The following is a 25,334-nucleotide window of genomic DNA, read 5'->3' as shown; positions in this document are numbered from 1 at the left end:
TTTGACCAAAGTGGTGGAAAGTGGCTAAAAGCTTATTTGGTTGGTTTAGGTGTGCACATGTCTATTATGTGACTGGCAGGTTACTAGTACATTAATAGATCATTTCTTCTTACTAATATGTCAGTGCAGATGACTCACATAAATATTCAGAACTGCCCTTTTAACATGTCCGTGGAGTTTTTCTCTCAACAAGAATTTATTTTGGGAAAGAACATGGAAAGACAGTTTAACCTCAGGCTACGGTCACAGTGCTGAGCGTATCAGAGAGGAAATGCTCTGCCTCATTTATTCCTATTATTCATTTATCTGCAAAAACACCTGTGTTTACCAAAATAAGCACAGTGTCTCTTTTGCCTGTTTGACGCTGCGCCAGCTTTCCTGGAGGCAGAGATGCTAAGAACGACACACCTCAAAGGGCTGGCGCATCGCACCAGGCGCTCCTAACGTGCCTATAAGCTCACTCCAAATCTCTATAAAATGGGGAAATTAGAATGTGAGGGACAGAATTGACTGCAACTGATGTGTTAATGAAGCTGGAGGCTACACGTGGCTGTGGGTGCTGAGGGTTTAGCCTCTGGGGTATGCTCCTCTCTGCAAAGACAATTGTTCAGATACTTTTTTCTAAATTAATTATATTTGTTTTGGCCTTCTATCCACACTTTTCTTTTTTTCTTTTTCCTCCACAGAAAACTGAGCTTTTGAAAAGTGGTTAAATGTGTGTGGACGGGGAAACTTAACTTTTCAAAAACACTGACCCATCACAGGCAGGAGCAAAGTACTTCGATAATTCAGACAGGCCAGCCAATTTCGGGTCAATATAATTAATCACATAACATCTTTGTGGCTTTTGTAAGACAGCTGATTTGACAGTTATTTGATTGAGAGTCTCAGTTCATCAGCCAGTGAATGTTTTGGGTCAGTAAATCAGGCTTCCCATCTGGTGGGGCTTTATTTATGACTCTGTTTACAGTAGTGCTCATTTTGCACTCATTCAATTTAAATCTGAATTAGGATTATATATGAGAGATCCTCTTGGATTATTGGATGACAGGAACAGAAAATAAACTGTAAAGTCAGTGTTTACTGAGAGAGAAAGACAAGAGTAGGGAAGCAATAAACCGTTCATATTATTATTACCATTATTATTATTATTATTATCACTAAAGAAAAGAATGGTCAGTACTTTCTGTGATATCCTTCCTCACCAGGTGAGTTTCTCTCTGTGTGCTCGTGCCCTGATTGGCTATTAAAAATGTCTCACTCTGCCATCCAAATGTAAACTTAATCCCTATATAATCAATTCTTCTTCTTGGCCACCCTTGTTAAGTGGCAAATCTGTCCTCCCCCCCTCCTCCACCACCACCACCACCACCACATTATTAGTCAGACAATCAGCAAGCTACTTCGACACAGAGCTAGTTTAATTGGATGCTGCACAGAGCATTACCATGCTCGTTGCCTAGCAATGGATCCTTATGCCAGCATTGCTGTCTTTGTGCATGTTTTTTTTCTCCAAAAATTGCATCTATAATTACTTTGCAATTTCTACCTTTTCCCTCAAACAAGTTCGTATCACTCCCCATAGCTCCCTGCCTACCAGTGCTTTTCATGAATTAACACGATGCGATATGGCCCCTGCAGGTTATCATGACCCTGCACTGGAAACAGGTCTAATATGGGTGAATACCTTCACTGTATACTATTCAAAAGATAAGAACATCTCCTGTGGTCATTTGGCTCTGGCTATTAACGTACCTGCTCACATCAGTCATCTATTGTATAAATCTGAACCTCCTGGCTGCCCCGCAAAAGATGTGTTCCTGCTAATTAACTGTCACTGTGGAGACAAATAACTACAACAGAGCAACTACATTATAAAGCCAGCTCAGTGTTTAATGATATCTTTGCTTTTATGATGCAAAGATAGCAATACACTGTACACACAACTTTTTTCATCACAATACTGCTTCTAGGTGCCAACGATTGGACCACACTGAGGTAATTTGGGCCAAAACGTTGACGACAATGGTTACATTTTACTGTAGAAAATTCCCATGGATCTGTGTAAAAAGGCTGCAAGCCACTTTCTCCTGATGTTTTCTTACGTGGTATTTTATCCACTCCTTTATCGCTCCTCACACTCTTGATTCCTGACACTGGTTATATCCTGTATTATTGACTGAGGGACAAAAGTCACACAATGAGCTGGAAAAACCACAACCTGACGGCCTTCAGTGTGTGAGGAGGGAGACAAAATGACTGGGAAACAAAAGAGCGAACACAAAGCTGTAATGAATGCGTTGCTGTTAGAGACGGTGGCTGGAGGAGGATGATAGTAACAAAAGAGATTATGAGCCATATGCAGTATGTCGCCGCCAAGTTGGTTGGCTGGAGAGTCCAATAAGCGGGCTAAATGAGGCCTTGACACCGGCCAGGAAACAATTCCAGACTTTTTTTTCTTTTAGCTGGCAGTGCTGATGCAGTGAGGTCAGCCAATACACTACCATGGGACTGTTTACAGCTATGACACTGGACTGAGATTGGAGTCGTGACACGGCCCTGAAACAGCCCTCGTCCTCCTTGGACCACACTAACAAAATACCTCACTGTATTACTGTACCTGTAGGTGAGAGAGGGGACACTTTAATGTGAAAGCCTTGTTCCAAATGATGAGGCAACGTGTCCCACTTAAGACTGCCTGCATTTAATGGTGTTTCCAATATAAAGATTTATTACAAGTCTTGCTTAAGTTTGCTATTGCCTGTTTTTATATGTTACTTCACTTTGACCTGTGATTAACTATCGATTAGTAGATGCACTAGAGGGACTTTCCCAATGTAGTAACTTTAGACACACTTCTCCATAAGCCAAGGGACCAGAAAAGCTTTAGCCTGAATTTTATTATAACATAGAAACTTTGTGTGCAACATGAATCTGCCAGATCCTTTATGTGGCCTCGGTGCAATTCAAATTGTTTTTTTTAAACTTTTTCATTTTCCCGTTTATCCAATTTGCATTTCCAAGCGTTTCACACTTATTCCCCACAGTAATTCAACTCTGTCTTAATTAAGATAAATTAAGATTAATGTGCACTCATAACCTAATTTTAAACTCATTAATAATATACAGTTTTAAGGCATTCTAATCACTATAAACTATAAGATTATTTGGCTAAAGGTGCCTCAAATCATTTTTGGCAAACTTAAGCCGAACACTGGAGGACTCGATACCCAGAGGATAAATGATCAATGCAAATGCACATGAAGGAAAGAAACGTATCCTAGAGGCAGCAGTGCTGCTGCTGGTTGTGAACAGTTACAAAGTGCTATACAGGGCTTTCTTTCTAACCAAAATTATCTGGGTGGCCTTCTTATTAGACATCCAATGCAATGTAACAGCCAGGCAATGTTTAGAAGTTCTGCATCATCAACATGCCTCATTCTACATGGTCATTTGGAAACTTTAGTTTGTAAAATGATTGAGTTGTGTAGTATTACACTGAGGAAAACTTCCATGACTACTGTTCCCACATATATTTACAGTGTGATCAAAACTATTGGAGACCTTATCAACTGTGACAACTGCAACACTTTCTAATATCATGAGACAATTTCAATTTCAATTTCAAAACATCAATTGCAGTTGACAAGCTTCCATCTGTATTTTACCCTAAACTGGTTGACTAGCAGGACCCAGATTGTCTTTTAAACTCACTCTCTCTGCTTAAGCCACACTGTGATGCTCCAGCCGGTACCGCTTAGTGGAGCAGGTGGTCACAGCAGACAGTCAGCTGAGCCACTGAGCTGAAGACTCACCGATCGCCTTGCGCATCCCATCCTCTGCTCTTTATCTTTTCTACCATACATTTCTTTCTAACCATTCATCCTGAGCTTTATTTCTCCATCACGTCCTGCCTCCCTCCCTCCCTCTTCTCTCTCTCCCTCCCTCCATCTGCATGCTCCCACAGAGAGTGGCAGCCAAAAAGTCCGACATCCACCAGATGTACAGCAGATTATTTTTTTTTACTAGTTTTCCTTTTCGCGCTCGATAGTTCCTGCAGCATATTCGCTCCCAGCAAACTGAGTGCAGCTGAACGCACTAAAGAAGCCTCAAGAATTTAATGATCACTGTCCTTCTACGCTTTTGTGAATGTGTGTGTGTGTGTGTGTGTGTGTGTGTGTACACAGGGGAAAGGAAGTAAGAGGTGATTTCCTCCAGCAGGGACGGCTGTATAAAGAGAGTATAAAGAGAAAGAGGCATGCTGACATGCAGGCCATCACTCTGAATGACTGACATGAGTTGCAGTGTACTAGATAAAGCAGTAAAAACCAATGATGCCCCAACACAATCCAATCTGTAAGACCAAACCTCCAAATATTGCTGTGAGGATTTCTTTATTATTTGTGAGTTTTTCGTAATCCCTAAACATATTAAATATGAATTAAAATCTGCTCTGGCTAAACACTGACAGCCCTGGAAATACAACGGCACGGTACAAAGAGATACCTGCAGTGAGTATGACACGACTAAATCCTCTCTGATTACCTTAAACATGCGGATTAGTTTCCAGAGGGGAAAAAAATCCTCCCATAAGTCTAAGTGACAGCGCTACACTTAATGGGCCGAAGGACAGGGGTGAGGTGCTGTAAAACAAGAACAAGATGATTTTTCCATTCACTGGTGAAGAAAATGGCTATTCCCTTCTCTCTTCATCAACTTGGAAATTTGTGACAGTAAATATAGTTTTTGGTCTCTTGTCTCGTTCCTGGAGTTTCCTCCGTCGAACTTTGTTAAATGCACTTCAGGAGGGAATACCTGTGAATCTTAAGCTTATAACCACACCACTTGTGCATCCTGTGAGCTTTTGGACGCAAGAGCAGAGGTCAGCACTGGTCTGGAAAGAGTTTATAAACCAGGACAGTGTAAAGTCATGATCTGTATTATAAACCAAACAGGACACCAATCAGGCCTTTTCCACTACTGGAACTTAACCCATAACTTAACATGAAGCCACCGTCATGGGTTGTGCTTTTGTTTCTACTGTTGCTGTCCTCTACTTCTGATTCTGTATCTCTATATTTTATTTTCTCAGAGAAATAAGAGCTAAGAAATGATTTCGCTGTAGCCCACAGTCTGCTCTCTGCCACATTCTTCAGCAGCAGACAGTGAAACCAGCAAACGACCTATCCTGAGGGATGTGGCCGGCTCTGGAGAGCTGGCCAACAGTGTGGGAGCTGGTCTGGTGCCGTCTCTATTGTCAGTTCTATCCACCACCTACTGTGGGACCACCTGTTCCTGCTCACTTCTATTGATTTAATGAAAATGATCTTGAAAAGTCGCTGCATGTAAACATGAAATAAAATCATTATCAGTGCCACCTTTTCCATTGCTGTCCCACAACTGAACTGGACTTTCCTGCAAAACATACGTGCAGAAAAACGTCTGGCATAAAAAAAAGCAACGTCACCTTTTTCAATGATGTTCAGGTTTGTAAAACACAGCAGAAACACAAGGGGGAATCTAGAAAGCCTGACAGGTTCTTAAAAGATCAGGCTATGAGAAGTTTCAACTTAAAGGTCATTAATTAAAATTCTTAGTGGAAAAGAGCTATGCAGCCGGTATGGGTTAGTTCACCTATAGGATCTCTTATTTGGTGTGCCCACCTTTACTCAACCTGCTTCAAACAAAGGGGAATGCAGTACACGTACATACAGCTAGACACATCAAACTAGTGTGTGAGTACCGAGCCATGTCTGTGATTTCAGAACTGGTGGGACCACTACGAAGCTGAAGTTGTCGTGCTGTAGCTTTGAGTTGTATGTTCAAATGAGACTGCGGACTAAACTTCAGGTTTTCTGGCGTATAGGTGTTGCGAGGAGACACGTATGATCAAAAACAAACACCGACTGTGCATAAGGAATGTCAGTCCTGAGAGGGCCTCATGTAAGAAATGTAAATGTGCAGAATAACGCCCCTCTTCTGGTTTGTTTTGAGGGACATTTGTCATATATCCTTGTGCAGAAATGGCATTTTCGTCGAACAGCAAGAAACAGAACAGAAAGACTACGTTGCTCATAACTCAAACCTCGATCTCCTTGTGCCACATGACCTCCACTTTAAACTTCCCATTTACCTGCCTCCAATTACCTCGTTTTCTTCCTACACAAACCCACTGGTTTACAGGTTACATGACCACTTAGGCTATGAAATCTGCTTCTAAAAATGTAAAAGGTTTTATCAGTTTTGAAATAAGAATAATATAGATACAGTAGCTGACAATGCAGAGATTTGACAACATGTAATGTGTGATGGCTGTTGAGAACAGCTCCCCTGAAGAGTATCCTGAGTGCTCTGAAAAAGGGCCATTGTTTCTCATGGCTTAATAATCAGTGACTCACCAGCGGTGAAGTCCTTGTTGAGGTCAATGAAGGCATGAGAGTGAGGGATGCGCATGCCGACAGGTAAATTAGATGCACTGTGACACACTGGACTCCTACAAGGGAGAAAAACCACAAGACAACAGCTGGATTTTAAAGCTGCATAATTTAGAAAGTAATTCAAGGTATGAAAGCATCAGATATAAACATGAAAAAGTCCAAGTGACTTAGAGAATATTTGCGTTACCTGTTAGTGAGATAGCAGACTTCTGTGGATGATTGCTCGGTGACTCCAAAAATGTCTGGGATCATGTCCCCATTGAAACTGTGGGAAGATTTTTTTTATTTTTCCATTAAGGTTAAATCACTCGATTAAAACGTAACTGAGATGACAGTTTACTAGGTGCATACTGTACAAACTAAAGCTGCAAAAAATACTTCCTTATCATGTTCAGTTCACTGTCAGAGATGTGCAGATCCATCTCTTTGGTCATTTTTAGGCCATGGTTAGTAGAGGTGCTGTATTGGCCTGCTCTATAGTAAAGCCTATCAATTATGTTGTTCACATCAGTCTGCATGTATAACGGGAGCAGAGCTTTGGATATGGAACCGGTTTTCATTTGATTAAACAGGTGCATCTAATAAACTGGTAAGGCAGCGTATAGCACATTATTCTGACATTTTGAATCGTATCTAAGACTGGATATAAAATAATAAAAAACATTTTGACATGGAACAATGCTCTAAAATGTGTTTGACTGGAAAACTAAACATATGGCACATTATTGTTTCATTACCAGCATTGAAAACTAAATATCGGTAAAAGTAAAGTTTATGAAAGAACTACCAGGTTGATACTTACTCCATAATGAGAGGCTGATCTTTAAAGGTCTTATTCAGCTTGAGCCACCCATTCATATCTGCAGGAAATGAACGGTTTTAATAGGCCATAAGTAATGCTTCTTCAGGCAGAGAAACAGCAGAGAAAAATCTGCAAGCTGGTCAAATCAGGCTAAACAAATCTGACTTAGTCCTGATGTCGACATCTAGGAACAAAGCTGAATTAAATATTCAAGTATGCACAAAAAAATCATATCTCATCAGATCACAAATATCCATATATAAAGAGATGGTTTCGATTCTTTAAGTGGGGTGGAGGTACTTATCTACAGCTGGTGTATAACTTACAGTATGTTGCAGTCAGCACAACCCCAGTTTGGAGAAACAGGCAGGAGTCCCGGCACAAACGCTAAGCAATGTACTGCTAATGGAAGAGGTCAGCAGAAAACTGACCTCCATCTACTATAAGTAATACACTATCTCTAGATAAGAACCTCATACAACCCCACTTTGAATAACCAGAACTATCCCTTTAACATGACGCTGGTGCCTATCAAATCATATGTATATTACAGGGAGTGAGCTACGCCCGCCATCAACGTTCTCTGGCCTTCACCCACCCTCAGCACCCATTTACCGTCACCCTAACCCCACCTAATGTCTGGTTGTGTCCCCAGAAGATGAAAACAGTTGCCATGTTGGTGTTGGTCTGCGCTGTAAGGAGGACGTCCATCTGTGAATCTCCATCATAGTCTCCAGGAACCACACTGGTGATGATAGTGTCCCTGAACAGGAAGACCGACCATTAAAATGAGAGCCAGTGACATGGTGCTTAGGCTTTTGCTCTGATTTTACATGACTGATTATTATGATTACATATAAGTGCCCTAACACGTGGGTGCACCTCGTCAGTACTGACTAACAAAAGAAGTTTAGGACAGTAGACATTACATATCATGTGAAAGTAAAGTGAAGTGAAAGGAAGACAGCAGTGAAAGTCACACATACCTTGGCAAATTCTCCTTAGTGATGAACACTTTGGGCTTGAAATAAGGCGTTTTCGAGTCAGCCAAGAATATCACCAGCTCAGACTCTGAAACAGTTAAACACACACATCTAAATTCACTGAAGCTCATTTAACATCCAGCTGTTTCTACACAGCTGAAGGGCAGAACCATGTGTCAGACACAGACACTGTGTGATTGGAGCGGTGGATTTTGGTCATCTCGTACTTATATCCATCATTATCCCCAAACTACAAACAAATCGACTTAGCAGGACATATTTTCAACACACTATACATCATTTTTGAGAGCAGTAAACACGGTAACAGAGCAGAGTGCTGAAGCCACAACATACGTTCTCTGATAATGAAGATGTCTGTCTGTTTGTCCGCGTAAAAATCTCCAAACGCCGCCACGGTCCCATAATTTTCGGCACCGAAAAGATCTGCTGTTACATCCTGAAGAGCGAATGTGTTATACTGCCCCACAAAAAGTGACAAAAACGCCCAAATATTGAATTTGAACATCCACATCCTTCTGAAAGTGCAGCTCCTCACAACAACACCGACTGCAATACGGCATGCGGATTTACGGCAGGATGAGTAGCAGATTAAAGTGACGTATTATATTAAATATCGATTATAGATTTAGACATCTGCGCTTATATTTTCATTGCCCTAAAACAAAATGGAAGTAATGCACTGAATTATGGGTCAACAAGGCGATAATAGAGTTTCCTTGTTTACGACAGTGTCGTACTGCCGGACAGTTTGACAGTTGACAGCTGCATCAAGTTAAAGACAGTTAGCTAAGGCTAAATCGGAAGTAAAAAACGTTTACCTTCAGAATAAATGCACAACATTCATCAGACTGGGAATTAAGTATAATGAACACATTATAATACGTGCTAAACATTAAATTTCATTAGTATAATTCAAAAATGCCTTAAACTTAATAAACTGTGTAATAAAAGTCAGCTTTTGTCAACTTTTCCAAACTTTCTTTATTTTATTTTGAAAGACAAGACCGGATATCCTTAAACTTTCTACAAGATTTACCACACTGTGTGAACATGGCGAGTCTTGCAGATGTCGGCTGGAAACTCCTGGAATTCAAAGCCCGATCAAAAAGATCAGGTCTGACTCATTGCTTTGCATGACATCGTACACCGTGACACGCCTGATTGTTTGTTGCTTGCGGCCGTGCTTGTGTGAGCCCGTCCGCCTGGAAAACCACTGGACGCGGGCTGAAATGTGACTTGATGTGCCCATTTGTTTTTGTCCACTGTAGCCACGGCACAAGCATGAAAGGTCAGAGGTGTACATGTGCAGCGCTCGGGGGGCTATTTTAAGAGCTCCTCACCAGGTCTCCGTTCGCTGTTACATCTCACCCATTGCTGACTGTAGTGTTTGGGTGACTTGACGGGTGGACAGAGGCCCTGCGAGGCCTTGTGGAAGCGGCCACACTGAGCTGTGCAGGGAAAGTGATGCCCTTATCAAACTCTGAAGATTGGCACACAGTGGGACTCACTTTGGGGCACCACACATGTGATAAATCCATACAACCTTTACAGATATTCTACCTTTTTGGCTGTGGTGATAATATGTTAGTGTGTTAAATGTAGATTTCACATCATTGTCCATTAGGAAATGTCACAATAACTGCTGTTGTTTTGTAAATCCTTGCAAAGAGAATGGAAGAAAAACATTTCCCTTTTGCAGAACAAATATAAATAAATTAAAAATGTAATAAGGCACATCATTGCTCCCACTATTAACACATCCCTCTAAGACTACAGTATTTTAAAGTGAATGTTATAGAGCATAAAGGGCAGTCATCAGTCAGGCATTGTCTCCTAATATAGTGATGCAATTATTCTGCTAGTGTCTCTTCTAAATTACATTACCATCATGTAGTAATTCATCATGACTCTGTATCTCTCGAGGGTTCAAATAACTCAATGCATTGTAATTCCTTGCATGTTTGTCCATGATCGTCATCATCTCTCGGGTGTAATTCATTGTTGATTTGTGCATGTCTAAAATCTAACCCTCTGCTACTAACTCCTTCCTGTGAATTGCTGTAGATTTGTGATTTAGCTGAGAGAGACGATTGGCCTTAATATCATCTTTTGAGAATGGCCGGCTCAGTGGCTGCGAATGCCCGGCCTCGGCGGAAAGTTCACAGACTCGGTAAGTAGTGGCAGCAGTTCTGAGAAAGCCAGTGCAGCCAGCCACACACAGAAGGCCAGACAGGACACGGGGGGAAACATCTCTTTATCAGCTGGACATGAGAAGCATATCGTAGGCCTTGAAGTGGGAATCACAAACAGGCTCTGTTTTCTCAGTGTGTTGAAATAAATATTTTGTGATGTTAATGGAAATATTTTGATACCTTTCATATTTATTTGTTTACTTCCTGATTATGAGGCAATCGCAACATAATTATTTTGTGATCATGAGAGAATAAAACATAAGATAATCGAGTTCTCTTGGGCTTTTAAAAAAAATTACATATATAATTACGTGTTACCCTTAAGCTACTGTGAGTTCTGTACTGTTGTACTGTTGCTATATGAATAATCTTGTTAGTGAATTATGGAAGAGGCAGAAGTGATGGAAAATAAATGTACAGTATTAATGAAGCCACAGTGAACTGCATCTACAATAGTGCTCTACTGAAGTTGCTCACGGGATTGTTTAAAACCAGTCAAATGACGACTACGCACATTTGTCTGATCTCATGTTAGAAATTAAAATTGGAATATTGGGCTTCCTCTATGCTCTTTTAAAGTGTTATCTTTAAAAGGAGATGGATTGGCTTTGTCCCCTGCAACTTTTAAGCTGATGGAAATTATGCTAATTTCAGCCAGAATGTGAATTTTTCAGTACCTGTGGTGTTGACCCAAGGTCGAACCTATTAAAATGCAAATCTCAGCAAAGTGAAAAGTGTCTGAAAATAGAGAAAGTCTAACAGATAGGGGTTTCCCTCAAACTCCAGCTCTCTCCCAGCTCAGAGGAACATGTGAGGAAATATCTGGTGGCGCACCACATTACCATTAGAATTTCTAGCTCTGGGCCTGAATATTGTTTTGTGTGCTGAGCACTTTATACTGCTGTGAGTTGCAGTGAAAAAGAGAATTTGCTCGTGGCATGTGTCTATTGTTTTCTTTTTTTGCCATGCTTGGTGTTTTCATCTGTATTAACTGAAAATAAGAAAATTTGATGAAAAAAAGGAAGCTATCTGGAGGCTAGCCTTTGCTACCTACATACCTTTTCCATCCTTATATTGGAATATACTGTATGAAATTAGACTGAGGAAACTGAGGAATCTCTTTGACAAACACCATGTTCCTTTATTGATTTGATCTTAGTCCAGTTTAGTCATTAAGGCATAATGATGACGAGGAGACAGGCACGAGACCCATTTATTTTTTCTGGATTTCTAAAAAGAATTTAAGGATGAGACAACTAAGGAATGAAATATCAAAAATATGTCGTAGGCCTTTATTTGGAACAGCACCTGTAAAGTTTGAGTGATAGACAACAGATTTTGTCCCTCCTCAGGTTCCATCTATGAACCTCTCAAGCTGTCCATTCTCCAGCGTGAAGATGAGCCCCTGTGGGAGAAGCTGGACCGCTACTACAATGCTGGTAAGTGCAAATATTCACACTGATATTCTATCAGTAATATCGGACAGGATTGCCTAAATGAGACACGCAAAGCTATCTGACACTAACGGCACAGAGGTGACCCAACAAACGTGTGGCCCACCCACAGCATAGCCACACTGTCGAGCTAATGCATGCGGCCCTAAATGCTGCAGCTGTTTTGTCATTGCCAATATCCTCAAATAGCCGCCTTGGGTGTAGTGATTACATCTTGCGAACAGACAGTATTGTTTGGAGAGAAATTGTTCTCGGCTGGCGAGATAAAAGCGAGTCATGGGGGTTCCAGGGTGTCACGGATGCAGAAACATTTACCCAGCGTGCACTGACCTGAATTTAATTCCGCGCAAAGGTGCCCCAGCTTGGCTTGGCACTGTTCTGAACTCATCTGGTAGTTTGTGAGTGGGAGTTGCTGCACTAGATAATCTCACTGGTTGGTCAGAGGGGTTTCTCAACAAGGACAGAGAGGATGGAAAGAGAATGAACCTTTGCCTACATAAAGTCCTGGGCAGATATTCATAGAGAAGATCATGCCGCATTTAAGTTTGCAAAACACACAATGCACCTAAAATTACATTAAGTAATAAATGACCAAGTTACAGTACATTGGGTGGGTCAGCATAGTTTTATATTTCCCACTCATTCTAAACCACTAAAAACTGTACAGTAAAGTAAAGTAAAGAAGATAGAGAATAAAATCACACCTAGATTTCCTAAAGGTTTTTGTCGAATCTACCCAGTAGTTCCTACGAGCTAAGGAGGCACACAAACTTAGTGATCGATTTACAGTATAACTGCCACAACCTGATCCAGGTGATGACTGTGGCGTGTGTAATCAGTAAAGGAGTCTCCAGCCTCACTGCGGGAGAGATAAATACACATTAGGACTGATTACCAAATTACCTGCAGCTGTGACTGCAGCGCCGCGCCAGCCATCGCCACCTCCCCTGATTTCAGACTTCATTAAGATCGCCTCTTTGGATGTAAACAAAATGGAGCCAGCTTTAGCGAAGAAGTGAGGGCTCTGTACAAAATTACAGCCATAAATGTGTGTGACTGCTCCATTAGGCTGGCAGAATGTCGAACGCCAACTCTGAAATTGCTGTCAAATTTGGTGCGATGCCAGTATCCCCACTACAAATGGAGATCTGTTTGTTTAATGTCAGACCTTCCTCGTGGCAGAGGTTTTGACTTGTCGTTGCATAAAAAGCACAGGTGTAGCTAATAGCATTAATTATAGCTCCGTTCCACTTAGGTGTGCCAGAGAGCAGGCGTGCACTATAGCAAGGCCCTGGCCCTGCACCATGTAAACTAAATGCAGCTGTTATTAATCTTATTAGCTACCCCCTGTGTTTGACAAGTCAAAATGTCTGATGCCTGTGTCCACACCTGACGGAGCCGCCTTGGAGAGAGGAGGAGCGGCTCGAAGAAAAAGAGGAAGGAGTTAATCAGAGACACGAGGACCAGATCAGCTAACAACTTGACGTTATTTAAAAGTTGAAGGTGTTGGTGTTTAGGGACATAATAGGAAATAAAGTTGATGAAAAGTGCAGCTTGTCAGCTCAGGTAAACTACATGAGCTGTTGGTTTCATGTATGGAGAATAAGTGTATCTCTTGTATCTCTTATGCCGTATCATAACAAGCTACATTCACCCTCCCTTTTTCAACAGCAAAATCAATACAAGTAGAGCCAGAGAGCAACAGAGTGGATAGGCCAAACACGCAACACATCACTGCCTCCACGCAGATAGATTTGGGTTTAGCGTGCAGACGGCAGGATCATGTGTTGCCTCTGGCTGTGTGTGCCTGTTAGATTCTGGTAATACAGCTCAGGATGCTGTCCCCTAGGGTCAGTGCTGATTTTGCCTCTGTGGACATAAGCTTGGCTTTTTTTTTTTCCCAGCTGCTATTGTAGAAGTAACACAAATGTGCACTACAGCACAGCGGATGGAGGGATTTCTGAGCTTTCAGTGCCATAGGATTTTCCACTGTTTCTGTTCTGTTTTCAAGACAAATGGTGCTTTTCATTATATAAAGTTCTTTAAAAACCTAAAGTCCACATTTCCTCCATTTGTTTAATGTGTGTAGTTGTAGAAATCCCCCAAAAAAACATACCTTCGTTTGTAGTTGTTAGTACGCAGCACCGTAAAAAGACACATAACTGCCTCCTTGGAGCTTGCCACTGTTTCTCTACCTATGGCGTTAAAGGGATCACAGAATCATCAGACACCGTGGCCTTGCAGTGACCTTGAGCTAAGAGCTATTTACAGGTGACCTAGAAGTGCACCTAAAACTGCCTTCAAACTAGGCTACAGGCTCCAGCAACGTTTATTGCCATGTAAGTTTTGAAAGTACAAGGAATCTGGTATGTTGGTGCACAATCAAGATCAAGAGTATAAAAAAAGAGATATTTTCAATACAGACTATAAGAAAAAAATGAACAGTATATCTGTTGTTTCAAAGTGGAGGAGCTTGATAAGCATGAGGTGCCCACACATGCAGTCCGATGCATCATCTACTCCATGGGTGAACAGACAGTGCACAGAGTGAGTGAGATATTGAAGCAAACACAAAGGCCATCATAGATCTCCAGCTAATCAAATGAACCATGAGACAAGATTCTTCAGGATCTGCCTGATTCAGCTTAGCGGGTGCCAGCGATTGATCGATCGATCACACTGGACGTTCACTTTGCAGTAATCACTTAAAACAGCGTGTCCCGATGTTAGAGAGAAAAAAAACCATCCGACTTTTTACAAGAGGGAAACGTTGAGGCAGAGGACTCAGTCAGACTCACAGTCAGGCAAAAACCACCAGTCAAACATCAGGCTGAAGTTAGTTTGATAATCACCAGCTGGACACACGTTTACCCAGCAGAAACCTGCATCAAGCTTAATGTTAGATATTGAACAGCTGGGCTTGTATCAATACTGTCGCTCCATGTTGTTTGCTGCAACGATCAGAGAGTTAATTTACAGAGGAGCTCTGCTTCATCATCTGGGTGCAGGTGGCACAGTCACACAGGTTGTGATAATCAACCAGAATCCCTGGTACCAAGTCCTGGTCAGGTCACGTGGTGGTTAAAAAGTTACGATGCTTACTCCAGCTTGCGTTGACTAGACTAGTGGTGACTGATTGCTGGGTATTAATCGTTGTTAACTGAATCCACATGAGGTCAAATCAGTCACAGAGAAGCTCAGCAGCACATAGATCGTCAGTACACAGCCTGTAACCTGGAGTGGCCTCTAAAAAGTGTTACATTTCTTCATTACCTCAGCGTAAGTAGTATTTTCCAAGCACTGGATGGTAATATACCCACTTTTATATTGCCGAAAACCTTTTCTCTTCCGCCTGATATTAAAGTCAGCTGTCCTTTCATGTATAGAGAATAATATCAAACTGATTTCATAAGGGCTCGGAGCAGTGGGAAAGAAAAGTAACATTTATTGAGACAAACAGACAAATCACAGCTTGAGATCAGGTTTCGGCTCAGCCTGTGGATTTACTTAAGACTTCATAAACTACAGCCTCTGCCAGCAGTAAGCTGTTTTATTTGTGTGCGTCTCCTTGTTTCATTCTACCATTTAAACAGAGCAAAGCGGAGGGGAGCTGCCTCTAACCCAGGTGTGGATTGAGGGATTGTTAACGCGTCCTGTGTGAAAGCTTCTGCTCTTGGCTGAATGCACCGTTTTCTCACATGAGCACACTTCTGGCAGATATGACGCAGCCCATTGGTCTGCCCTGATGAAGACGGGGCAGCTTGCGTGTGTGTGAGAGCTCCTCCGCCGGTTTTTGTGTGTGCTCTATGCCATCAGTGTGTGCTTTCTGGGGACTCATCAGGCTGCATGTGTATGTGTGCTGAGAAAATGACTGAAGACAATAAACAGAGCTTAGTGTGCAACAGGTGTAGCTCTCAGTTGGAACTGATTTGCTGCTATCAGCGAGCGCAGCGCAGCCTGCAGCATCAGCTGCGTCGAAACCACAGATTTACGGAGAAAAGCCTTCGCCAGATTGCAGCATGTTGAGAATTCGGCGCTGAACATTGGGCTTGTTTAATTGTTGGGTGGCGGCTGGAAGCGCTTGTCCAATTCTAACGGGGAACAAAGCCAACATTGTTATCACTGGCACCCAGACCTGCCTGCCAATATACCTGCTTTCTTTCAGTCTCAGGGAGGAAACGGGGTGGAGAGGGCCGAGGGTGGGGTGACAATGACAAATCAAACCAGTTACATTTTCCCTCCTTTCTCTTTCTTTGCAGTTTTGTTGCAAAGCCGCCCCCCCCGTGGCCCTAAGCCTACGATGTCGTTGTGATAGGGGACTTGTTTTCCATTATCAAGCAAAGAATACCAGGGGAGTGTTAACCTCCGTCCCTCATAGTTCATCACTCCATCGTCTCTCTCTCCCCTCTTCACTCACTCCCTCACCTCTCTATGGGTTCCTATTCATGTGGCAATGCAGCCACACTCCATTGACTCAGCCTGCTTCCTGATAATACCGAGGCCAGAAGGCACTCTGCCGTCTGGCTCACATCGATTAAGGGAAGGAGAAAACATGTTTTTGGCTTTTTTTTTTATGGTCATTATGAACTTATTACAAAAACCATAAGCTTATCTCAGCTGCATTGTCTCCACTATATTTTTCATTTTTGCTTCTCTTTCTTTCCGTCCTTCTTTTTCAATTGTCAGTTTTCTCTTTTTAACTCACGTATCTCCTCTTTTGTGAAAAATAATTCAGCTTTAATTATATTTCAATTTAATAGAATATACACGTATCCAAAAAAAACCACATTAAGATAATTAGTTGTGAACATTGTGTTAAAGAGCTAATTAGCATAATAATTGAAAATGTGCTGTATTTACAGTTAGTGTAACAGGGTTAACACAAGTGGAAAGCCAATGAATTATTTTTAGCACTTGAAAGTTCTTTGACGATATTAGATATATACTGTGTGCTGTGTGCCACTCTGCACTAAAATGAACAATACTCCATAAAGAAATTATTCAGCATTTTGGGAAATCGGCTTACAAGGAGCTGGAGTGATTAGCTTAGCTTAGCACAAAGACTGGAAGCAGCCAATCTACTATCATGTTTGTTGAATCCTTATGCAAATAAAATTGTATAAATTATAACTTGTGGTTTTAGGAGCAGCTAGGTGGTTAAACAGTTTTTGTTTTTTTTGATAAGCCAGGCTAACATAACCTCTGGGACTGACATTCATCTTCTCATCTCACACTCAGTAAGAAAGCACATCAGCATATTTCCCAAGGTGATAAACCAAATTCTTTTTCACATTTTTATTTCTTTGTTAGGTGTCAGGACACTGTCAGCACTTTTGTGCTTTTTAACAAGCGGTGTTTTGTAGCTGCTGCATTTGTTTATCCATCATTAGTAACTCATGTCACAGAGACAGTGAAACAAGAAATATTATGACAGCATCAGCCGGAGCAGACTGTTATTGTTAAGATTGGCATGAACGATGAATATCACAGTTTGTGTCTGTGTGTTTTCCCTCAGCATCTGCCGTGGAACAGTACAGATATGATGTTGCTCTTTTTCTTTATCTTCCTTCTGTCTTATATTTTTTTCTCTTTTCAATCTATTTCTCTGTATTTTCTTTTTTTTCTTTGTCATCATCTCCTCTCGCTTTCTCCACCCTGTCGGTGCAGTGAAATGGCCCATTGTAAAAGAGCAGACTGTGTGCGTCTGAGACATTAACTGCTGATTTAGTGGGACATTAGCTTGATGGATGGCTAGGCAGAAAACTCCCAACAACAGTTGATTTGCATCCAGAGAAACTTGCAGTCTACGAACAACGTTCAGCACTTTCATCTTTTATGTTCTGCATCTAATGATGACTTCCACAGCACTGTCTGGCAGAAGATGAAATCCTGAGTCCTTGACTGTTCCAAGCTGAGTGGCATCAGAGCACCTCAACTCATTTTAACCTGTTTTCTTTTTTTTTTTTTTTTGTGAAACATTTGACTTAAATACATATTATAAAGATGTATTCATGTATTTATTTATCAGTCTTTAATCTGTGAGGCTCATTTGATATTAATTACTGTACTGAACTAACTTGAGATACAGTACATGAGAAATAGATCCTTTCTGAGAAAATGAAACACTGGACACAATATGTTCATTTTTCTTTAGAGTGCATTATTGTCAATGTCTATGCTGCAGTAGAGTTTTACAGTAAGTCAAAAATAACTGCGGACAAATTGTGAGCCAAAGCATCACTTGGGTGAATTGATTTTTACAATTTTAGCTTGAATATATTTCAGTGATTTAAATCATAGTTAATAATTGTTGGCAGAAAACTTAAAGATCTGTATTTTGAGATATGTTCCAAAAATCATATATAACATACAATCTGAAAATAAGAAGGCCTGGTGTGCTACGCTAACATGACAGATTTGGCTTTCTAGAGGAGATAATTAATTCACTGTGTGTGTGTGTGTGTGTGTGTGTTTGTATGTGTCTATATGTCTACACACGTGTGTTTACAGTGGATTTGCCACACAGTGAGACCAAGTGTGGAGTAGCTGACAGCTTTATTAACGTCCCAGCTAATTCACCCCATGAACCTCTTTAGGTCACTGCAAACATGAACGTCGCCTTCATTTGACCAATACGCCACAAACACAAACATTCCCACCCCCGTCTCTCTCCAGTGCCCAATAACTCTCAACACTCTTTTCACTCTCTGAAACACATGCGTCCTCTTTTTTCCTCTTATGCATGTACATATGTATACACACACACACACACACAGTCTCTGTCTCTGCTTCACTCATCTCTGTCTCCTTCCGCCTGTCCTTTCATCATTCTCCTGCTCTGTCTCTGCTCTGTAACAAACGACAGTGCAGAATGGATGTCCCCTTCATTTGCACTGGTATAATGTTCTGATGAAAAATGAAGTGATCCCTCTAGACAGATTAGTCATCAGTGAGGGGACCTCTGCAGGAGAGGATGTGTGTGTGTGTGTGTGTGCGTGTGTTTATGCATGTGTGTGTGAAACAGATAAATTACTTTCCCGGAGGCCTTCTGTTTGAGTATGTAATATTTCAGCATATATTATTGGATGGCTGCGATCCGCTCATATTAAGAGCTTTCATCCATTGTTCTGTCCTCAGTAACTAATGCCAAGTATGAACTTTGGTGAACTTGAACCATCTTAGTTTATCTCCGCTCGTCCATTTAGTGCAGTCAGACTTTCACAGTCACGCACCCCAGCTGAAAAATGTCTCCTGTATCCTCAAAGAAATGAACTTGGTCATTACCTACTGTAGAGCTACCCAGTCATTTTGGTAAAATAATGAATAGATTTTGTTCTTTCCCCTTTACAGCACAGTAGGGATTTAAGATTAATTCGCTTCATCCCACCTACACCCCAGTAAGTACTGATCTACTTATTTTCAGGTCTCAAGACAATTGGGCTACATTTGGAAGTTGAAAATATGTTTTTTTTTTATCAAGATCGCTAAGCTTTTGACTTGCACCATCACCAATGCTGATTTGAAAACCAACAATAAGGTGTCACACATCTAATCCTGTTTTTGAGATTTGTAAGGACTAGCCCATGCATCATAGAAAAAGGAGAGGAAGAAGTGCAAAAACAGCAAACTTATTAAGAGTCACAGCCATGCTAGCGGCTCTGTGAGGCTTCGCTTTGAGTTAAATGCTAATGTGAGCATGCTATCATGTGTGTCATTAGTTTTGCGGGTATTTGGTCATAAATCAAATGAGTGCAGAAATAAGAACTTTGCCCTGATGGTGGCAACAGAGGAAAAGCCAATTGATCACTAAAGATATCAAAATTCAGTCTTCATGGCATTTTCATTGCAGTTCATGCAATAGTTGTTGATATGTTTCACTAACAAGCAAAGATGTGAAATGCTCAGTAGTGTGATAAGACATTCATGGGTTCCAGCCCACTCTTTTTCAAGTGGTTCCTGTAGAGTTATAAAAATCTTGAAAGGGCCTTCATATCTTAACAAAGGTTTGAGAGTACCCTTTGAGTGTGTTTTTTTTTCTGGCTCTAGGAAATGCACAACATCTTTGACCCGAAGAGAAAAGGATGGACTAGTGCCTTGCTTCCATTTTAAAAGGATCAAACGTCTTGCCAGAAGTGTAGTCAAAGCTGTGACCATATAGGGTGCATTTGGTAAGAGAGCACAGTGTTCCCTCGATGTTCGATCAAGGAGGGCACAGACGGGGTCAGGGTCAAATTGAATTTCAGACATCTCACTAAAAGCTTTAAAAATACTTATCCAGAAGGTGGAGAGATTCGAGCGCAGCCAGAACATATATCCATTAAGTCTGCTGGCCAGCCCCTACATCGAGTGCATAATGGGCTGATGTTCGGATACATCTTTGCCAATCTAGCATTAGTAAAATGAACTCTGTGTACCACTTTCAGTGGTATGAAGCCGTGCTTAGTGGACGAAGACGACGTGTGTGTCAAGTTGAGGACAGAGTCCCATTGGTCTTCTGTTTAAACCGCGACAGTCCCGGGCCATTTTTACAATTTCAGCAGAGTGTGGATTAATGTTGTTAATGAGCTCATAAATCTGGGATATCAATCCTCTACGGTCTGAATTCAAATCGTGGATGTAGTCCACACTGGATTTTATGGGCCTATTTTGAAATGAATAAAATGTCTTTTGTGTAAAACTCCTGATCTGTAAGTAATAGAAGAAATGGTTCTTAGATAAGTCGTAGATTTGGGATAGCAGAGAAGAAAATGCAAATATGTCTTCTATGTATAGATTATGGACTGATCTAATCCCAATATTAAGCCATAAAGTAAATGCGGAGTCTGTACAGCAGGATGTGATGTGATTTGACTTATTAGAGGAGAGAGTATAAGTTGGTTGTAGCCCAAAATGTGTTTTAAGCTGAGCCCATATCCTTATTGAGTGGTTAACTGTTATATTTGAACTCAAAGTATTGCTAAGAAGGAGCAAGGCAGCACAAACCACTGAGCCCAAGTGGTTTTGGCATGAAGAGAACTCTAATTGCACCCAGCCTGCCTTTCCTGCCGTTGGATCATCTTCGGACCAGTGAATTAACTTCTGAATGTTGCATACCTAATAATAAAAAAGGAAACTGGGCAAAGCCAGCCCTCCTAAAAGCTTTGGTCTGTGGAGATGAATCTTGCTGATCTAACTAGGCTCATTCCCCCACATGAGATATACTTTTATTTTGTTTATTTTTACTTAGAATGGGGACACTTTGGAGGAGGTGTAAAACTTTGGTAATGCTGTCATTTTAATTGGGTTATCGTGCTCCAGTAATGTCAATGATAATGAGGCCCTACGGTTCATATCCTGTTTTTGAGTAGCTAGGAAGGAGCGAGTGACCTTTTAAAACAATCTTGTACCTTTTTGAGGGGGAACAGGCCAAAAGGAACCACATCTGCTTCATAACTGTGTACATTACAGTACACTGATTCCTGATGTAAAGGAAAAACCTGGTCTCTCCAGCTGGACTTATCCTGGATGGGACCGATTTGTTGGCCATATCGTAGCGTAAGTCATGTACATGACAAAGACTTCAGAAAGGTAAAGTAGATAGAATTAAATGCAAGGATGTGTTTTCATAATTAAAATAATTGCATCCAAAAATTCATCTTAAATGAACATAACATTAGGAGCTACTCTTAGTTTTACTTTACTTTTAGTTGAAGTATAAATAAGTGGGTTTCCACAGCTAATTTGATGCTAAAATGAATGTAGTTTCATCCCCTCGGGACCATAAATGTCTGTGCAAAATTCCAGGCTAAAAATGTTAACAGGAGTAAATGCACGTACTATTTACTCCGAGTAGTACTAGTTGTAGTAGTACATCATATTGACAGCCGTCAGCTGTCGTGTAGTTTTTCCTCAGGCGACTTTGAGGCACAAACATGCAACGCATGAGGAAGTTTCCTCGGGTAATTTCTTCATTTCCTCTCTGATGCTGCTGCAGAGGTAGAGAACCACTGCAGGTCATGCAGTGTTATCTGTGAGTGTATGTGAGCGCAGTAGAAGTTAGAATCCCTGGTTCTCTAGTTGAAGTATCTGATCTCACTCCATTGAATTGGACTGTTTGACAAATAGTTTACACCCAAATGGAAATGATGCCTTTATCTACTCACCCTCACCTGAGTCAAACTTTAGTGTGTGGCTGACGGTGAAGTATGTGCACATAACAAAGAGCGAGTCAGCCCGCACGACGCCACGTCTGTCTCGTCAGTGCCTTGCAAAACATTGGCATAAACATAAGCCTACTTTTGTCAGCTTGTGCAGCACGATTCTGAAGCAAAACAATGGCACCATGAGTCCCAGTGATATTCCTCCAGGAGTCATTGCTTGTCTCTACTGTCGCTGCCATTCACGCTCTCCATGTCACAGTTAGCACGTTGCTCCACATCCATCTGTTGTCACACTCGTGAAAGAGCTCTGCTCCAAGTGACTTTGTAACATTAACTTTTGCCTATCATAGGAAAAAAAATCTGTCAAAAAATTCCCTCGCCCAACACTTTTCTAAATTGCATTTAGCATAATTTCGTTTCACTAAATTAAATTCATTTGAGGCAGAATATGCATACGAGGAACTCAGAGGAAAGGATGAGGCTGTGGCAACAGCTGCACAGCCTGAGGAGGGTCATGGGTCAAAGCAGTGACCCTGCTCCAGGAGCTTGATAAATATTGTATTTCCACACTTCAAAAATGCAAACCAGCCCGGAAAAAAAGTCCAGCTGTAGAGAGAATACATGCCGGTCGTCCGTCATTACTGTATGACCTCCTGACTCTGGGGCTGCCTCTGTGTCCTGTTAACACAGCAAAACAGAATGAACTGGCTCCACGGTGACACGTGAACATCCGAACACTGGCTCTGCCTGTATGTAAGGGTGAAAACAGACAAGCTAAGGTCACGCAACATTTGTGGGAGCATGAGCAAGTGTGTATGCTCTCAAAAGCAGTATTCTTAGTGAAGACTAGTAATGAGTAATGGTGTTAAATTTAAGTCTGATGGACTTGGATTGTTTGTCTTCATTTTTGTTAAAGGCTAAAGAAGCAGCCAGCTAGTTGTGTGCTACAGGTGCCTTGTTCACCAGTGATTCAACTAATATGGGATTGAATAGATAATAACAAATTCCTTGTTTTGTGAGGGTTTTTGCGTCACCACTTCTGCTCTCTCTTTCTCTGTCTCTCTATATATAGTCAAGACAACCATTCTGAATTACCAGAGTCCCACCACTGGTCTTTTCCCGGTCAAGACATGCTCCACCTGCAAGGAGGCCAAAGTCCGGGACTCCCTGTACTGTGCTGCTGGTGCCTGGGCCCTGGCTATGGCTTACCGGTTAGTATGCAAAACACACACGTGCACTTTCATTGACATCACAACTTTCAAAAGAGTTTTCCTTACTGCAGCCCCATGCACACCTCTGCAGCTGACACCCCTGCCTTGCCTAGTTATGGTTGCTAAGCAATGATCAGACAATCATCCAATCCCAAAGGGGTTTAGTGAATAGTCATTTACAAAGAGATCATGTGGATGTGCCTTGGGTCCAATAAACCAATGACATCTTGTGGAGGTGGAGGTGGTGGATGGATCTATATGATGTGCTTATAGAGCATCATGTGCAGACAGATCCTCAGTTATGTTTATGATAACTGTTCCACAACTCTCTGTCCACAGTATCTCCTTTTCTTGGACTTTTGCTTCTGTTCCACTCTCCTCTGTTTCATGCATCTTGATCTTTAATCTGCATTTGAAGGCTTTGCTCTTCAAACACAGGAGGATTCCTGATTCAATAAGGACACGTAGGAATTTCTGTGAGAACCATCTAAGGACCCCACGCTCCCTGATCAACTGCCCCTGCAGTTGATGCCTGCATTCCTCAGTGATTAGTTTCTAGGGAAAAGAGCACTTCCATGAAATGAGACTGTAATAGGACACAGAGAGAGAGGAGAGGGGACGGGGAGAAAGATTGGGAGGACGGCGACAGAGAGGAAAAGGGAAGATATGGGAGGAGATACTGGAGCAGGAGATATGGAGAGAGAGTGAGAGTGAGAGTGAGGCGGACAAAGGGTGAGATCAGGCAAACAGAGAGATAAGTGACGGGGAGAAGAAATGGGAGATGGAGAGAGACTGAGTGAAGAGATGAGATCGAGGGGGAAGACGGAGGGAAAGAGAGGGGTAAAAATAGAGTGTGCTGCAGTGATGTGACCAGCGGCAGATCCCAGTCATCAGTCATGGCTGCCTCCTATTAGAATTGTCACTGGGATTTAATTAAGATAATTCTCATCTGACAGGCTTGGCTAGTGCCATTACTTACTTCACACCCTGCTGCTGTGTGTGTGTGTGTGTGTGTGTGTGATTCAATCACTACACTGACACATATGAATTTGCCACAAACTCCTACTTTAAGGAGACATGATGTGTTTTATCCACCAGTCACATTTTATTCTTTATTTTGTTAGAATAATTGGGGGGATGGGTTGTCAGCTGTTGATACTAAGAAAAAACCTTCTACTATTTTCTTGTAGTTCTTTAGCCTATTGTATTTTCCTGATTCATTTTAATTCAATTTGAAGAGCTGGCTATGCTACTGTAACCCCTGGTCAGTGTTGAATCACCTCATGCATATCACAGGGTTGAATGCGTGTAGTCCTGTAATGAATGCCCAATGAGGTTCTTTAAAATAGGACGCTGGTAGATGAAAAGCTGCCCGCTGTATCCTCTCCTCCCCTTGCTATCACTTTTGATGCCAAGGGTCACACGTAAAAGGCAGTGTGATTAATGCACTGTGCACCACTGAAAGTTAAACAAGTCTCATCTTTCCTCTGTCAATACCCAAAGTCATTATTAGCATGACCTTTGTAACGTGCATCTGAGATCTGCCATCCCCACCAGGAATGTGCTGACTCCCACCGTGGTCGCTGCTACTAAAATTGATTGACTTCTGAATGGGACCTTTCCCAGACTACGCTTAAAATATACACTGAATACTAGTCAAAGCTCAAATGCTTCTCGACAAACATTTCTATTTTGGTTTTTCTTTATTTTTGGCTACTTCTGAAACGTCACTGAGATCATTTAAAGTGACAAAATTTCATTCACTGGACAGTTTGGGTGCCAGGCTGCGCAATCAGTGGAAAACAGCAAGCAACAGCAATGACAGCAAGTCATTCAGCATTGGTTATTGCCCCTCTATTTATACCCTATGATAGAAACAAATTATGAGCATTATTATTTGAGAGTACAACTGGACCGTATCATCATATACCAGCAATAATGGTTAAGGGCCACACCACAGTTCAACTGAAAGCTTTGGTTAGGCTGTGTAGCATTAAAAGTTATTTTAATGAAATTGCAGCTTTTGGGATTTGAAAATTGCGTTCTATGACATCACAGTGTTGGTTTTATAAAATTACAACGTTGGCTTAAATGC

At 41.5% G+C, this 25,334-nt stretch overlaps 2 protein-coding genes across 4 annotated transcripts in view; one reads left to right on the top strand and one right to left on the bottom strand.

The window, feature by feature from the left end:
* itfg1 (integrin alpha FG-GAP repeat containing 1) overlaps window positions 1-8,787 on the bottom strand; it is a 116,718-nt gene extending 107,931 nt beyond the window's left edge. Inside the window, exons 1-6 of the mRNA XM_070842417.1 lie at window positions 8,577-8,787; window positions 8,226-8,310; window positions 7,872-8,002; window positions 7,240-7,297; window positions 6,625-6,702; window positions 6,399-6,493 (exon numbers count right to left, since the gene is read on the bottom strand). Of these exons, the coding sequence (XP_070698518.1) occupies window positions 6,399-6,493; window positions 6,625-6,702; window positions 7,240-7,297; window positions 7,872-8,002; window positions 8,226-8,310; window positions 8,577-8,754 (625 nt within the window). The 5' untranslated portion in view covers window positions 8,755-8,787. The remainder of the gene's footprint in view (window positions 1-6,398; window positions 6,494-6,624; window positions 6,703-7,239; window positions 7,298-7,871; window positions 8,003-8,225; window positions 8,311-8,576) is intronic.
* A 506-nt stretch (window positions 8,788-9,293) lies between these two features.
* The window catches only part of phkb (phosphorylase kinase, beta), an 86,363-nt gene continuing 70,322 nt past the window's right edge, over window positions 9,294-25,334 (top strand). For 2 of the 3 annotated variants that reach the window (XM_070831852.1, XM_070831860.1), the window contains exons 1-4: window positions 9,294-9,357; window positions 10,308-10,413; window positions 11,788-11,874; window positions 23,101-23,239. In XM_070831852.1, the coding sequence (XP_070687953.1) occupies window positions 10,359-10,413; window positions 11,788-11,874; window positions 23,101-23,239 (281 nt within the window). In that variant the 5' untranslated portion in view covers window positions 9,294-9,357; window positions 10,308-10,358. The remainder of the gene's footprint in view (window positions 9,358-10,307; window positions 10,414-11,787; window positions 11,875-23,100; window positions 23,240-25,334) is intronic. The other variant, XM_070831844.1, reaches the window with a different exon arrangement.

The sequence above is a fragment of the Pempheris klunzingeri genome, chromosome 1 (genome assembly GCF_042242105.1).
Source record: "Pempheris klunzingeri isolate RE-2024b chromosome 1, fPemKlu1.hap1, whole genome shotgun sequence".
Taxonomy (NCBI): Eukaryota; Metazoa; Chordata; class Actinopteri; order Acropomatiformes; family Pempheridae; genus Pempheris; species Pempheris klunzingeri.
Note: the sequence above shows the minus strand (reverse complement) of the source record. Positions and strands in the feature narration are given on the sequence as shown.